General features: G+C 44.7%; 1 protein-coding gene across 1 annotated transcript in view; it reads left to right on the top strand.

Moving 5' to 3' along the window:
• Positions 1 to 14,047, top strand: part of SLC35G1 (solute carrier family 35 member G1) — a 59,260-nt gene extending 45,213 nt beyond the window's left edge. The window contains exon 3 of the mRNA XM_068257595.1: positions 10,923 to 14,047. Coding sequence (XP_068113696.1) covers positions 10,923 to 11,682 — 760 coding nt within the window. The 3' untranslated portion in view covers positions 11,683 to 14,047. The remainder of the gene's footprint in view (positions 1 to 10,922) is intronic.
• Positions 14,048 to 17,925: the final 3,878 nt, after the last annotated feature.

Below are 17,925 nucleotides of genomic sequence, written 5' to 3'. Positions count from 1 at the left end.
CTGGACTTGCCATTAAGTCCACAACTCCTTGTGGTAAATGTTCTGCGTGTGGGGCCCGGCAAGTTGTTGAGGTATGTGGAGGTGTATAACCAGGATGAATTGCTGCTCACAGGACCATTGCGGCTATTTTCATTATGGAACTGAGGGTGGGGGAGAAAGAAATGGAACATCTCAACCTCCACCGTTTCGGCTGTGTACAATGTTGCCCAGACTGAGCACTTCTCTTTGAGGAATATGCAGGTGAAGGCCGAGCTGCTGAAGGACATGACCATGGCGTTTGCCAGAGAAAAGGCAAAGGAACCCTCGGAGGAAAAGGAAGATGCTTTGTTCAAATGAAAACCGTTCTGTAAAAGAAAGAAAATTAAAGAACATTACAGGGCGTTTCCAGATAGACAGTAATAATAATTACAGTATTTGTATAGCACTTTTCTTCCGTCTGACTCAAAGTGCTTGCGAGGCAGCCACTAGAGCGCACTCAGTAGCAGTGTTAGGGAGTCTCGCCCAAGAACGTCTTACTGAGTAGGTGCTGGTTTAATAAAATAGGAAGAGCTGAGCTTTGAACCCAGGTCTTCTATGTCCGAGACAAAGCCCTTAAAGTGGGATTGTCACCATAAAAATCAAATTTTACCAGCAACTGGTCTGAGTGTATTAAGTGATAAAGATGCTAATCCTGCATTCAAAACTTTCAAAACTTTTTTTTTGCTGTTATGGTTTGGAGTTATCACGTACCTTAGGAGCACTGGCCCTTTAATAGCCATTGCCACTCAGTTGCATGCTGGGGGTTCTTTTTATTTATAATATATTCCTCCTCTTCCCTTTATTTGCCTGCCTAGCTGAAGCATGATCCTCTGCTCACTTGTGTTTACAAGCAAGGCTGAGGTGACTCAGCGATTGGAGGAGAAAAGAAAAAAGTTAAGGGAAGAAATGACATCAGGATTTAGCCTCAAACTGTGGGCAAAGACATGGTTCCCACCAGGAACAGAATTCTCTTCATTTACTATATAAAATTCACTGAAATCAAAACGTGGACAGTACAATACATGTGTTATGTAAGTAGATCATATATTTATCTACTTATATATGTGTTTTTTTTCCTGGCATAGTATGGCTAATCCGCCTGCTTTAAAGTAGTCCTAGAAGAATAAAAGAGCCCCTATGAGGTACACACCTTGTGAGGGGGAAGCCTCTGGATCTGTAATGAGGCTTCTCCCGTCCTCTTCAGCCTCGGGGATCCAGCGCTGGCAGCCCCTGAACAGCGTGCGGCAATATTTACCTATACATGCTCCTGCGCAAGCGCAGAACAATGGCGGAAATAGCCAGGCCGATCAGGTCCTATCTACTGCTTAGGCCCGAGTCGCTTACACAGTAGAGCAGACCTGATCTGGCTTGGTCGGAGCCCGATGGATAGCTTGTACTGTGCCTGTGCAGGAGCTGAAGACCCTACTGCGCCTGCACTGCCCGCCGACAAGCTAATAGGCGGATTTTCAGGCGCTGACAGCACTGGATCCCAGAGGATGAAGAGGACGGGGGAAGCCTCAGTAGGATCCAGATACTTCACCTCCCAAGATATGAACCCCATAGGGGCTCTTTTTTTTTCCTTACAGTGTCTCTTTAATTACTACACTATCCAGCCACCTTGGTCTATTAAGTGCTGGAGAACATTCAGCAAATCTGGACTGGAATCTTTAACAGCCCAATAGCAGACACTTTTTAAAGTTTGCAACATTGAGCTGAGTCTATGGATGGTCAAACAGTTTGGAGTTGCAGGATTATGCAAATTCTATTTGCAAATGTATGCAGTTTGAAAATGGGGCAATTAAATTGCACCTTGGTAGGATTGCATCAGTCATACCATTATATAGAGCAGTGGTTCCCAACCTTTTCCGGCCCGGGGAACACTTTCTGACCATATTTTTCTCCAGAGAACGGCGGGGGTGGGGGGCGGGTGTTTGCGCGACCTAGTGGACTGTGCCGTGCGCAGCAGGCTATGGGGGGGGGGGGGGGGTTGGGGTGCGGCTGCATAGCTAGCATAGTTGCCCCAGTATAGGGAGTTTAGTTGCCCCAGTATGGTTAGTATAGTTACCCCAGTATAGCGCCCTAGTATAGCTAGTATAGTGCCCCAGTATAGCTAGTATAGTCCCAGTATGGATAGGTAGTGCCCCTGTATAGTGCCCAGTATGGGTAGGAAGTGCCCCAGTATAGCCAGTAAAGTGCCCAGTATAGCTAGTATAGTGCCCAGATAGCTAGTATAGTGCCCAGTATAGCTAGCATGGTGCCCAGTATAGCTAGCATAGTGCCCAGTATAGCTAGCATAGTGCCCAGTATAGGTAGGTAGTGCCCCAGTATAGTGCCCAGTATAGCTAGTATAGTTGCCCCCAGTATAGCTAGTTTAGTTGCCCCCAGTGTAGGTAGTTTAGTTGCCCCCAGTATAGCTAGTATAGTTGCCCCCAGTGTAGCTAGTTTAGTTGCCCCCAGTGTAGCTAGTTTAGTTGCCCCCAGTATAGCTAGTTTAATTGCCCCCAGTATAGCTAGTACAGTTTCCCCCAGTGTAGAAGTATAGATGCCCAGGAGGGGGGAAGCAGCGCTAGAAGGAGGGGCAGTGGAGGCAGCGGTGGGGAGGGGGGAAATATCCCCCCCTCCCTCACCTGGGACCCCTCCTTCTGCCTCTCTCCCCCTCCATTCAGCGGTGGCAAGTGCGGGCTCGGCGGCGAGGAGACATGCGCAGAATTACTCACCACTTCCACGTTCCAAGCGCCGGCAACGTCATGTCGTCACACATCTCCGCCTTCAATGCCGCCCACTGTGCTTCCGCTAATCAGGAAGCACAGTGGGCGGCATTGAAGGCGGAGATCTGACGACATGACGCTGCCGGCGCTTGGAACGCGGAAGTGGTGAGTAATTCTACGCATCCCTCCCCGCCGCCGAGCCTGCACTTGCCACCGCTGAATGTAGGGGGAGAGAGGCAGAAGGAGGGGTCCCAGGTGAGGGAGGGGGGGATATTTCCCCCCTCCCCACCGCTGCCTCCACTGCCCCTCCTTCTAGCGCTGCTTCCCCCCTCCTGCGCCCTACAGTAGGTACAGGTCTGGCGAGAGGCCAGACCTGTACGGCACACCAGGTAACATCCCGCGGCACACTAGTGTGCCGCGGCACAGTGGTTGAAAAACGCTGATATAGAGCTGATTGCTTAAAGCCTAGTGAGTTATGATATATTTTGACATGACTCAGATAAGGGGCTTGATTCACTAAAGAGTGCTAACTGATAGCACGGGCGTTTTTCGTGTGAATTTTCGCGTTGCGCGCGGTCACGAATATTCACGTGAAAACGTGAATTTTCGTGCGAAACCGATATCGATTGTGCGCAAAAACGTTAGCGTTTTAACGTCAGTTAGCACTCATTTGTGAATCAAGCCCAAGAAATGCAAACTTTTGCCATTTAAAGTACACTTGAAGCCAACAAAAACTGTTTTTTTATACAGGGCTGTGGAGTTGGTACAAAAATCATCCGACTCCTAAGTTTATGAAACCACCGACTCCGACTCCAGGTACCCAAAATTGCTTTGACTCCTCAACTTCGACTTCTTAGTCCAATACTTACCAGGGCTGTGGATTTGGTACTAAAATCATCGGACTCCCGACTCCTCAGTTTATGAAACCACCGACTCTAACTCCGACTCCAGGTACCCAAAATTGCTCTGACTCCTGGACTGTCACGACGCTCTCCGCTTCATCATTTACACTGCGTCGCCCATAGACTTGCATTACAGCATGCTCCCTGCATTAAGTCTGGTGCTTGCTATAACGCGCTTCAGCCCTTCCGGCAGATCGGATTCTTCCAGCCCACTTCAACGGACGGCAAAAAGTGTCCAAGTCTCCATAGGCTTGTAGTGCTTTTGCGGTCCATTGCAGTAGCAAAGGGCAACACAACGCAGGTTTAACCACTTTACCCCAAAGGCATTTTTACAATAACGGACAAGAGCGATTTTCACCTTTCAGTGCTCATCCCTTTCATTTGGCAATAGCTTAATCACTACTAATGAAAATGATCTATATCTTGTTTTTTTCACCACCAATTAGGCTTTTTGGGGTTGATATTTGTTTTCAGTAATTACTTTATTTTCTATGCATTTTAAAGGGAAAAACAAAGAAAAAAATTTAAAAAATATGCTATTTCTCCAAATTCATCCCCTATAGTTTTAATATAAACACTACTACTGTACATAAAACCCACACATTTTATCTGCCTATTTGTCCTGGTTATCACAACATTTTAAATATGTCCAAAGTACAAAGTATGGTGACAATATTTATTTGGAAACTAGTGACCTTAGCCCATTTAAAAATGGGCTAGGTCTGTCACTAATCCGCCACGCACGCGGGTGCACCTGCCCACCATGCACGCCCGCCGCGAGCGTGCACACAACCGCCCCTTCTGTCCCCGTCCTCCTACGGCTCTCGGCGGTGTCTCTGCATCTTGTCCCTGCACATGCGCATTGCTGAAAAGCACTGACACACGGACATTATTATTATTGTAGAGGATGAAGGTGTATTTTTTCTATGGTGTTTTTTTCCTCACTAATCTCACGTGCACGCGCACAGGAACGCACGCGCACAGTGGCAGCAGCACTGTTTGACTTATAAAAACATTGTGGAGCCGTTAAGAGGCACACCTGCCTGAGAAGGACACGATGCTCATGTGATTGAAAGGAACTAATGCTAAAACCCATCCAGGCTACATTGTACACAGCGAAAAGCTGAGACAGTGAAGCGACGGAGGGTCAGAATGTTGTCAAACCCCCCCACCCCCGATTCCATAATTAACATTGCCACGTGCCACGATGGTCCTGTGAGCAGTAATCCATTCTGGTTATACACCCTGAAATAGATGTGTAGTCGGAGCAGCAATTTTGGGTACCTGGAGTTGGAGTCGGATGATTTTTGTTCCCACTCCACAGCACTGGTAAGAATTAGACTAAGGAGTCAGAGTCGAGGAGTTGGGGCAATTTTAACTCCCCAGGGCTGGACTTAGTGGTTTCATAAACTGAGGAGTTGGAGTCGGAAGATTTTTGTACCAACTCCACAGCATGACATTTACCACAATGATTTGTTAATTTAATAGCAACCCAATTAGACACCAGGTCAGTCACTTACGGTAAATGTGTGTGTTTTTGATGGATTTTTTCTGCTTGCACCTGCATTTATATAGTGGACTTTCATGTATGCCAGTTAGTATTTATATATTTTTGTGCGCTCAATAAAAAGGAAATTTACCTCATGGAGAGCTGTTCACAGTTTATGATCATTAATTAACAGGGGGACTTTGGACAGGACCAAATGGTAGGGAAGAGGTGCCTAAGTGTGATAAAATATATTGAAAACAATAATAGGTAGAAGAAGAGATGGCTTACCTCCAAAAGAGGACTGAAATATTGGATTAAAAATGAGAATGGTTCATTTGCACCTTGGCAACGCGTTTCATAGGGAATTACACCCACTTCTTCGGGCCAATATCCAGTACCAACTGAGTGACTCTGCCGAGGTCTGAGCTCCTCCCCCCGGTATTTGGCACCAGAAGCCCAGTTTTGTTTGCTGGATACAATTTGTTTGATTAAAAGAAGCGACTGCATCTTCGGCTGTCACAGGATACCTGAGTGGAGACGGGTTTCCTCCACATGTGTTACTGATGGTTGCATACATAGCAGCCCATCCTTGTGAGTAGATAGTAACATTTCTTTCCACCTTTTGACAATATACCATTTGGCAAGTGTACAATACCAGCTGAGTGCATCTGCCGAGCTCTGAGTGCCTCCCCCGAATATGTTGTCTACTCTACTTTGGATAGTGGCCACCAGCAACCAAGTTTGTTTGTTGGAGACAATTTTTTTTCATTAAAGGGAATGGGTTTCCTCCTCATGCGCTACTGATGGTTTCAGTATATAGCAACCCATTCTTGTATATAGTAACACTAAAGGTGGCCAATAACGGTCCAATTTCTAGTGAAAAATCGTTAGAGCGATCAGAAATTATGATCGGATTGGTTGTAAATAATCTCTGTTGATGGGCACAATCAATTACGAACGATTGAATTTTCATCTAACCAAAATTTGGATTTTATTGGTGGTTGTGATAGAAAGCAAAGATTGGTTTGTTGATGGTGTAGTGAACGATTTTACTTCCGCTCAGAATTTCTGATCGCTCTAACGATTTTTCGCTAGAAATTGGATCGTAAGTGGCCACCTTAAAGTGGATCCGAGATAAACTTTTACTCGTTGCATAATTGTGTTCCTTTCCTATTGTTTATAGGGCATTCCTCAAGCCAAATACTTTTTTGTTTTTGTTTTAATACTCTTAATTCCCTATAAACTACCGGTAAACAAGACTCACCCACAGCTTTTCAGAGTGCCTTTGCATTTTCAGACAGTAGCAAGGGATTATGGGAGCTCAGTCTGGGCAGCAGGAGGGGGAGGTGTTACTAGCCAGAGATTTCAGACGCAGAGGGGAGGAGGGAGAAGGTTGGGGAGGGGGTTGAGCTGAGGGCTAGAGATGCTATCAGCTTGCCTGTGTAATGTTTACAAACAACATAGCTGCCCTCATTGTATCACAAGCTAGATATGCTGTGTAAATTATCTAAACTTTAGATAAGATATATAGACAAGTTAATTGTTATAGTTAGTTTTTCATCTCGGATCCGCTTTAACAGTATAGTAAACTTATTCCATGCCACCTTTTACTGACGACACTACTCCATTTGGCCTCCCGCTGTCCCTGTGTTTTTTGAGTTAAAGGTATTTTTTATCCTCCAATCCCTCAGGATGTGGTGATATAGTTTTAGATACGTCACTATAATATAGCCTGTTATGTCTTCTGTGGTATTTACCTATTTTTCGGACGCTCCTGACCATAAGACACACTTAGATTTAGAGGACAAAGACTAGGGGAAAACATATATACTAAACCTGGTGCATCCTGTAAGATCCTTAGAGGGTCTTGCAAGGTATGGCCCTTATTACATCCAAAGTGACCTGTGTTTCAGTCACAGATTATGTGCAGAGTTCTCTTTCTATACAGATTCTAGAAGGCCAGGCAGAGAGTGGAATAGAAGAGAGAACGTTACAGGGAATAGTAAAAGGTCAGAACGCAGCATTATCTATGGGACGTGCAGACTGGCTGTCTGAGCTTGGGATAGCCAAGGCCAAACAATGCCAAACAATGCCTGGAGTTTCTAAACACCAGCTTCTAAGTATTTAGGGTACAGGGCATCGGCTTCGCGCTTGCGCACTAGACGGATGTCAATCAATCACAGAGTTCTGGATGTCAATCACAGAGTTCTATAGGCCAATAGCAAGCGTTTAATAGGGGTGACATCTGGAACCCGCCCATATCCCACCTTCGGGGGCGTGTGGTTCGTTAACCTGCCTGGCGTTCTATTAAGATCGCCAGGCAGGCTGCGGGAGGGTTTTTTTTTAATAAAAAAAAAACTATTTCATGCAGCCAACTGAAAGTTGGCTGCATGAAAGCCCACTAGAGGGCGCTCCGGAGGCGATCTTCCGATCGCCTCCGGCGCCCAGAATAAACAAGGAAGGCCGCAATGAGCGGCCTTCCTTGTTTTGCTTATATCGTCGCCATAGCGACGAGCGGAGTGACGTCATCGACGTCAGCCGACGTCGTGACGTCAGCCGCCTCCGATCCAGCCCTTAGCGCTGGCCGGAACTTTTTGTTCCGGCTGCGCAGGGCTCAGGCGGCTAGGGGGGCCCTCTTTCGCCGCTGCTCGCGGCGAATCGCCGCAGAGCGGCGGCGATCAGGCAGCACACGCGGCTGGCAAAGTGCCGGCTGCGTGTGCTGCTTTTTATTTCAGCCAAATCGGCCCAGCAGGGCCTGAGCGGCAGCCTCCGGCGGTACTGGACGAGCTGTGCTCGTCCAGACCGCCCAGCAGGTTAACACTTGTGGGTCTGGAGGTTTTTCCATATATAAGATAGATCCTTATAGGTCTGGGGTTAGCGCGCTCATATTAATCACAGCTTTGCTCAATATCCGTATTATTACCTGCTGATGTTTGCTTTGCTTCGTATGTTTTTCAATATAAGTTTGTAACCAAGATTGTATCGAGTATCCCGGTTGGATACAATAAAGACTCTCTTAATTTGCTCTGGCGTTCAAGTTCTGTGGAAGTCTGCTATCGGCTGTATACTTTCCGATGGTGATAAGGACCAGCGCTAAGGCTGTCAGGTAGTCACACACAGAGACTAAATATTTGATTTCTACACATCCATGGTGAAGGAGCATCCTGTGGATAATGACCCCTTGTACCTCTTGTATCTCCTTGTGTCCTCCTCTGTCCCCCTTGTGTCCTCCTCTATGCCCCTTTATTTCCTCCTGTGTCCTCCTCTGCATGGCCACAGTACAGGGAGTCCCTGACATTGGGGCAGGTTGGAGGTTTGTATTGGCAGGCAGTCACAAGTCAGGAACTCCCTGCATTCGGACTATAAGATGCAGTGACTTTTTTCCCACTTTTGGTGGAGAATAAATGAGTCTTATTGTCCAAAAAATACAGTAAACGCTGATTGACTGCTTTGAGTGGCCTGCTTGTACTTTATTTTGTTACAGACTTCAAGATGATTACGTGTGATTTATCCAAGTTTGGTTTCAATAAAACTTTGTTGTTTAAAAAAAATGTTTAAATTAAGCTAAAGAGTGGTGGACAACACACAGAGGCATATCTACAGGGGTGCAGGTATGGCATGTGCCATGGGCGCCACTTACTGGGGGTGCTGCTCCGCAGCGTCCCTGGGGTTCTTCATACAGATTCTAGCTTTTATCTGGGGGCATTCTGCTGCCTGATTAATTCTTTTGGGGGCAAGCTGCCTAGTGCCTGTTATTTGGGGGATATGCATAAGCTGACGTATTGCAATACTTCACAGACCACGTTTCACCTCAATTTGGACACAACCAATTCAACCGAGGCTAAATATTTGGAGGATGCATCACCTTCCCCGGGGGCGGATTCAGTGTTTGCCATAGGTGTGGTTTTCCCTAGATACGCCTCTGACAACACAGGAGAACATAACATCTAGAGAACCTGGGCTGGATTTTTTTTTTTAATTAACCACTTCCATACCACAGGTTTTCCCCCTTCAAAAACTCCTTCCATTGATTCAGTAATAACTTTATCGCTACTTATCACATTAAAATGATCTATATATTATTTTTTGCGGGACAATCTAGGCTTTCTTTGGGCAGTACTTTTTGCTAACAATTATATTATTTTATATGCATTCTATAGTTAAGCAAGAAATTGAAAAAATTCTCAGCTTTAAGCCATTGTAGTTTAAAAATAAAATGTGCTTTAGATAAAGCAGACACGTTTTATTTGCTCATTTGTCCCGGTTAATATAACATTTAAATTGTGTCCCTAGTGCAATGTATAGCGATAATATTTTATTTTGGTGTAGGAGTGGAAGGAGTTAAAAAGTAATGAAAAAGTATTTTAGATTTTTCTATAGGAAAGTGTATAATGGTGTATTTGGGTGTAGCTTTACTTTTTGGCCTCAAGATGGTGCTATGCTAACTCCCTGTTCTAAAAATAAAAAACAGAACCAAGCGTTTACTGGTGTTTATATGCAGGGGCATAGATAAGTGTGGCAAGAGTAGAGAAGTGGTTTATGGACATCTGAAGCAAACAAACAAAACAAAACCAGTTTTTATACATACGTTTGTATAGGGGAGGGTCTGGATACCATAGAGTCTTCCTGGTCCTTGCTGAGTGCCGTCGTTCCTGCTCCGTCCCCAGTGAAAGCTACCTGTCTTCCTAGCTCTTCAGTACTGCTCTAGCTTCCTTCAGGAGGACTCACGTTCCATAGTACTTCCAAAACTAGCACATCCGTATTGCACATGCCTATCTTCGGGTTCATGCACATGCGGTACAAATGTGCTTACTTCAAAAGTACTTGGGACGGGAGTACTTTGGAAGGTCGAATACCTTGCACAGGGACCGCATTGGATGATGGGATGGAGTGAGGACCAGGAAGGCTCTATGGTGTCCAGAGCCGCCCCTCTCTACATAACTATATATGAAAACTGTTTTATTTTGTTTTTTTGGCTTCAGATGTACTTTAAAGTGAACTCTTGCACAGGACACAAGGAAAACACAGAGAAATGCACCCTGTGTGTTTTTAGAGAGATGAGCCTGTCTGATTCCCCCTCATCTTCAAGTAATCAGTATCACAGGTGGAATTTGAGCTCTCGATGTGTCAGCACAGAAATTGAGCAGTCTCATCAGACGCAGCTAATATGTAAAAATAGGAGATTGACCCGTTCTCTACTTCTATAAAAGCAGGAAGTAGACACACTACAGATATATATTTTTTCTTTAAAGGTTATTATGCTGATGCTTATCTTTTAGAGCAGAGAGAAAGCTCGGAGTTCAGGTCCACTTTAAGTGGCAAAATTTTGCATTTCTTGTAACTGGGCTGTCACAATCGGTTATCCTATATAATAATTTTCAAGTGTACCTGCGTCATCATTTGTCCCTGTATCCATGTGAAAACCGAACTGCGCATGTGTGCGCAGTACAGCCAGCTCGCTTTGCGCTGTCCCTGTGGTTACTAGGGCAGCAGGGACACCCAGCGCAGAGCTGGGAGGATGACGCGGGGAAGGAGGAGGAGAATCACGGAGCCAGAGGGGCGGGCCGTCTGCGCACCGATTTTTAGAGGCCAGTCAGTACGGGGGTCGCGGCCAAAGCCTAGCTCCTGTTTCTAAAAGGGCCTTAGGTCTAGTGTATATATGTACATATATATATATATATATATTACAGTATGACTCATAAAATCCTGCCTAGGTGGAATTCAGTTGGTCTGTTTTTAAACTGCATACATTTGCATACAGAACTGGCATAATCCTGCAACTCTTTGATCTTCTTTCTTTCACAGAACTGGCTTTTTAGGTCCTAAGGACCAAAGGATCTTCCTTTTCCTCCGTGGATTCCTTGGCTCTTGTGCCATGATTCTTATGTTCTACGCTGTCCAGGCCATGCCTCTGGCAGATGCCACAGTCATCTCCTTCAGCAGCCCAGCCTTCACCTGCATATTTGCCTGCATATTCCTCAAAGAGAAGTGTACAGTCTGGGACATAGTCTTTATAGTCTTTACTATAACCGGTGTTGTCCTCATAGCCCGTCCACCATTCTTGTTTGGGTCAAATGACGAAGACCTTGTAGAAGATTACTCTGACCGCTTGAAGGGAACCATCGCTGCAGTGGGAGGTGCAGTTGGAGCTGCAATAACTATAGTGGTGTTAAGAAAAATTGGCAAGTCCGTTCATTACCTGCTCTCCATTTGGTATGCTGCCACCATTGGCCTGATAGAGTGCACCATTGCCCTGTTTGTTCTACAAGAATGGCGTTTGCCTTACTGTGGCCTAGAGAGGTGGCTTCTGGTGCTTATCGGCATTTTAGGTGTGGGAGCCCAAGCTTTTATGGTGAAAGCTCTACAGATTGAGAAAGCAGGCATGGTGTCCATCGTAAGAACTATGGATGTGGTGTTTGCCTTTACATTTCAGGCTTTGTTCTTCCATCGTATTCCAACCTTGTTGACAATCGGTGGGGCTCTTTGTGTCGTGGCCAGCACAGCTGGTGCTGCTGTTGTTAAGTGGTACACTAGCTCAAAAAAGGAAAAAGAAAATCAGCTATAGGGGAGGCCTGGGAAAGAGAGCAAATACTCGGCAAGAAAAGCCTCCTTTACCAAGAAAAATTACTCTTAAAGGGCATTACTCTTTGCTGCACAAAGGTAGTCAGTACTATGGTACGTGTTCTCTCTAGTTATAAAGCAGATAAGACAGATTCAACCACAACTGGTAAGCTGAACCATCATGGCTACCTCTATCTTCTTTCCCAGAGGATTCTGGGAAACATGGCAATGATAGAGGCACTGCTTGATTGCAATTGGCCACCAGGCCAGGAAGATAGACTTTAAAAGACTGAAATTAAAGCCCAATTTTTTTTTTATTTTTTATTTTTTAGCACAAAGCACAAAAAAATTGCACTAATCAATCAACTAAAACTTGAAATCTTGACAGTTTCCATGATTTTAAATCCACCCAAAGCGCAGGTAACAGAAACCAATCATGAAAGTCCAGAGGCTTTCTGAGTCCACCTGGTGCCTACATTTCCATTGCTGCAAGATCCGACTAGAGCTTGTCAGATGTGCTCTCTCTCTGCCACACTCCTGCCCGTGCCAGAGTGTGATGGTACAGTGCTGTGCTTTTTCCACCATTCTTGAATGGCTTCATCCTACTGGGCGTGCGGGCAGAGGTGTATCTAGGGAAAACGGCACCTATGGCTAACACTGAAATTCGCCCCGGGGTAGAGAAGAAAGGGGAGAGGTCAACATCCAAATAATATAAGGTGTAATCTTAGCTGAATTGGTTGTGTCCAAGTTGACGTGAAGCATGACCTGTAAGAATTAATTATGGCAATAGTGCCAGTCTGTACATAGGACAAATAACAGTTGGGAAGCTTGTCCCCCCAAATAATGTAACCTGGCAGAAGATTGCCTCCAAAATAAAAACTAGAATCTATATGGAGAATGTCAGGGTTGCTATGGAGCAGGGCCCCCAGTACGAGGCACCTATGACACATTCCATACCCGCACCCTTGTAGATACGCCTCTGTGATGCGGGGACCATACTCACACATGCGCAGTACGGTCGTGCTAGTTCACAGACGGGAGTGTGGCCATGAAGAGGCTCCTGAGCAGCAGGGGTGAGGTCAAGGAGGGTCTGGGGAGCCTCTGGAGCAAGCAGAGCCTTTCCATTACTTAGGTCAGTATCTAACTTTCATTTTTTTTCCTTTTGTTTTAGGGTCACTTTAGGCTGCTTTCACAGTGAGACGTTACAGGCGCACGTTAGTGCAGCCTGTAACGCAGCCCACCGCACAGTAATGAAAAATCAATGGGTTGTTCACAATGCCCACGTTGCGTTACATTGTAACGCAAGACGTCAAGACAACGTACTGCATGCAGTACTTTATACGCGGCTTCTGCTTGCACATGCTCAGTAATGTTGGGGAGGAGGGGAGAGCGGCCAGGCACATGGCTAATTAATATTCACTGCACTCAGTGACGTGTGCAGTGTTTACTTCCTGGAGCACCGCTCTGTGTGGCGATTGGCTGGCGGGACCACGTGATGCTGCATGCATCCAAGAGTACGCATCACGGACGCCAGAGTGAGCTGCACAACGCGGCTCGCTCTGACGTCCACATCCAACACCACCAGGGACGTTGCGTTAGGGGCACGTTATGCGACCATAACGTCCCCTAAAACGCAACGTCCTGGTGGGAAAGTAGCCTTAATTTAATACTTACAGACTGTATAACGACAGTTTACACCTGACTTTGATTCAATCTTTTACATTTAGTCATAGCCCTTTCTGTTATTTTGATTTAAAACATGCTTTCTTTAAATGAGTTTAATAGCAGTACAGTATATATAATCTTATTGAAATATTTCATTTAGCTATCCCATTCCATATGTGATTATTTAGGGCAATTGACAAGTGCATAATTGTTTCCATCTATTTATCATATTGTTTAGGTTCAGGGGCCCATATGCAATTAACTCCTGAGTCTTCTCCTAGGTGAACATTTTCACACCTTGTCATAAAATACCTTTTAAACCACCAGAAAGCAAGAAAATGCTCCAAATAGTTTTGATATTACTTTTTCACCAACTTTTAGATACTTTTTCAATTGTGAAAAATTAATTTTAAAGAGAATATAAAAATGATCTTCTAGGAGGAAACTTGGGGGTAGGTATGGTTTTGCGTCGTAAAACGTAATTTCCGCCGGATTGCGAAGGCCCCATGAATTTTCATTGGCATATCTTGGCTGAATAGGCCAACGCACCGCGCCAGTGTGAAAGGCCCCTGGAGGTTTAGTACAGTATATGAACATTCAATATTTTTGCTATAAATCTATTTTTCCAGTTAATTCAATAAAACATAGGCGCGTTTTTATAATCAAATTATCGTTTGTCATGTCTGATGTTCTCGTATGTGAGAAAAAATAGCAATATATTTTGCTTATATTATTTTTGTAAGACTCAAATTCTTTTTACAATTATTTTCTTACAAGTGTAGAGACTTTTAATAAAACATTGAAGATCACCTTGGTTTTCATCATTCATTATTTTATGTTCAGTATCTCTGTGTGCAATCTGTTAAAATCTGTTGATTACGAGAAGAATGTAGAAGACGCCATTGTTGACTTTTGTTTTAAAATGTATTGCCGATCTTCTCCCTCTGTGGTAGAACCTGCCTTGGCAACATATCACGGTATGGTGGAGGTGCATGTTGGTATGCTGGTTATACTTGCCAAGGAATGTTCCATCACTGGATCCCTGAAGCTTGCACACATCATCTTGGTCTTCCACAGCCACTGGGCCAACTTCTGCCACACTCCTGCTTGTGCGTTTCATAGTGGTCCATTTAGGCAATCAACTAGAAACTTCAATATTCGTCCTTATTTGAGAAACTAGAAGAACCAGCAAGGAGACTCAAAGTGCAGCGGGATCATGTCCAACTTCTGCAAAGGATCAGGATGCCATGATGACAGTAGGGAACAAGTGTGCAGATCGGGTGTTCCATCTCCACTGGGTACACGCCTCTTCCGGGCAGGGCTGTGGAGTCGGTACAAAATTCAGCTGACTCCACAGTTTATGTGGAGTCGGTACAAATTCATCTGACTCCACAGCTTATGAAACCTCCATCTTCAGGTACTCAAAATTGCTCCGATTCTTCAACCAAAATTGTTAGAGTGCTTGTTTGATAAAAATACTACCCTTCTTCCTGCTGTGTTCACTGCCGCTTCTCTCTCCAGATTGCCTAAATCTATCCGATCCTCTTGTCCCCTCCATCTCAGGCTTACTTTAAGTTTGCTCGCAAGTCAAACTTAATAGTGTCTCTTTGACCATCTCATCCTACTTCCATCACATTTTGTTTTTCGATGTTCGTCTCTCTCTCTCTTTTTACTATCTATCTTCTTCTTCTTTTACTTCTATCTTCTTACGATACCGACTTATTGTAGAGGGTCCATCACTCTTGGTTGGCAGGTTTACTGCTTCCTCCTGCGTAAAGCTACACTCTCAATTGCTGGTTTATTGTCTGTACCTTTCAAATATCGGTGGTGGTGGTGGGGTGCAATGTACAGAACTTAGGAGCTGCACTACCTCAACTTAACCACTCATGACTGGTAGAGAACTGTTCACCAGATTGTACAAAATCAAAGGTCAGAAACAGTAAAAGGCTTGCCGTGATAATTGAGCACACAAAAATATAAATTGTCATACGTGAGAGTCCACCATGTTGATTAAACATTGAAAACACACACATTTACCATGTGTTTAGTTGGAGCGTACCACACACAGAAATAATCCATCCAAACACTCCTGGACTTGCCATTAAGTCCACAAATCCTTGTGGTAAATGTTCTGCATGTATAACCAGGATAAATTGCTGCTCACCATTGTGGCTTTTTTCATTATGGAACTGAGGGTGGGGAAGAAAGAAATGGAACATTCTCACCCTCCACGGTTTCACCTTTCGGTTGTGTACAATGTTGCCCAGACTGAGCACTTGATTAATATGCAGGCAAATATGCAGGTGAAGGCCGGGCTGCTGAAGGAGATGACCGTGGTGTCTGCCAGAGGCATGGTCTGTACAGTGTAGAAAATAAGAATCATGGCACGAAGCTAAGAAATTCTTAGAAAACGAAGATCCTTTGGTCCTTGAGACCTAAATAAAAAACACTTCTGAGAAAGAAAATCAAAGAACATAACAGGGTGGTTCCAGATACAGCAAAGTCCCTTATATCTGGCAAAGGCTGGGATTGCCTGGTGCCGGATACATGTGCTTGCCAGTTGCTCAATCAACCGGCCAGAAATAGCAGAGACCCTCACCTGTATAGCAGAAACTACTTCCTGATCCCCCGGGCTCCGAACTTCTGCACTTCCTGCAGGTCCCAGTGGCTTATCGACATCCTCTGTATATAGCTCTCAACTTGTCACCTGACCCATTTTGAGACAGGTTACAAGTCCAGAGCTATGCCTGGCACCGGAAAGCCACTGGGACTTGCAGGATGCGTACAAAACAGCGCCTGGAGGATTGGTAAGTAGTTTATGTCCTGCAAACCGCCTATCGTTCTGTCCCCGTTATCCCCCTCAGGCATGCCAGTTAGACTTCCAGTTGCCTGGATAACGGGGACTTTTCTGAATAGAGTACAATGAGATTGGTTTATTAATACTGGAGAACATTCAGCAAATCTGGACTGGAGTCTTCAACTACCCAATAGCAGACACTTTTTCAAAGTTTGCTGTAGCTGAGTCTAGGGATGGTCAAATAATTCTGAGTTGCAACATTGTGCAAATTCTGTATGCAAAGTTATGCAGTTTGAAAATGGGTCAATTGAATTCCACCTAGGCAGGATTCCATGAGTTATTTTTTGGAACTGATTGCTGAAAGCCCAGTGAGTTATGCTATATTTTGACATGACTTTTGCCACTTAAAGCAAACATGAAGCTAAAAAACTTTTGAGATAATGAATTGTATGTGTTGTACAGCTTAGAAATGGAACATTAGTAGCAAAGAAAAAAAAGTCTCATATTGTTTTCCAGTACAGGAAGAGTTAAAAAAAACTTTTAGTTGTTGTCTATGCAAAGGAGCTTCTCTGAGCTATTTGACCCACTGGGTCGAATGCAGTCCTGTTTTCTGAAGCACTTGAACAGCCAAGAAACTGTGAGAGACGGCTTGAGATAAGGTTTTTCTGCAGGAAAGTACAAAGGGTCATTATGTCTGCTTTGTTTTATAGCTTAGAAGACAGAGGCCCATATGCAATTTGTTTTTTTCTCCTGAGTATTCTCCTTGGTATTATTTTTAAACTTGCCTATAAAATGCCTTTTACACCCCAGCAATCAAGAAAATACTCAAAATAATTTTGATAGTACTCTTTTACCTAATTTTTTTTGGTACTTTTTCAATTGCAGAGTGCTAGAACGTCAATTTAACCTCCCTGGCGGTTTATTTATTTTGCCAGGGAGGCTGAAATGGTTTTTTTTTTAAATAAAAAAAAAAAATATTTCATGCAGCCAACTGAAAGTTGGCTGCATGAAAGCCCACTAGAGGGCGCTCCGGAAGCGTACTTTCGATCGCCTCCGGCAATCGAAAGTAACAAGATAGGCCGCAATGAGCGGCCTATCTTGTTTCGCTTTCCTCGTCGCCATGGCGACGAGCGGAGTGACGTCATGGACGTCAGTCGACGTCCTGACGTCAGAGCCGCCCGATCCAGCCCCTAGCGCCGGCCGGAACTGTTTGTTCCGGCTGCGCTGGGCTCGGGCGGCTGGGGGGACCCTCTTTCGCCGCTGCACGCGGCGGATCGCCGCGGAGCGGCGGCGATCGGGCAGCACACGCGGCTGGCAAAGTGCCGGCTGCGTGTGCTGCTTTTTTCAGAATGCAAATCGGCCCAGCAGGGCCTGAGCGGCGACCTCCGGCGGCATACCCCAAGCTCAGCTCGGGATTACCGCCAAGGAGGTTAATAGAATATAAAAAATTATCTCCTAGGAGAAATCTCGGGTGAAAAAGTGAATTGCATATGGGCCAGAGTGGTTTCCAGACTGCACATCTGACAGAATGATGCGATGTTAAAAAAAGAAAAGTTATATATCTGAAAATAAAAATATGAGACTCTTTCCTTTGCTACTAACGTTCTATTCCTTATCCATACTACACACAGAGTTCATTATATCATAAGGTTTTACCGCTTCAGATTTGCTTTGAAGTACATCTGAAGCCAACAAAAAAAGTGTTTTTATTACATACTGTATATACTCAAGTATAAGTCTAGAAATGTAGGTCTGATTCACTTCATAAAAGTTTAGGGGTCGACT

Source organism: Hyperolius riggenbachi, chromosome 10 (assembly GCF_040937935.1).
Source record: "Hyperolius riggenbachi isolate aHypRig1 chromosome 10, aHypRig1.pri, whole genome shotgun sequence".
NCBI classification, from domain to species: domain Eukaryota; kingdom Metazoa; phylum Chordata; class Amphibia; order Anura; family Hyperoliidae; genus Hyperolius; species Hyperolius riggenbachi.
Note: the sequence above shows the minus strand (reverse complement) of the source record. Positions and strands in the feature narration are given on the sequence as shown.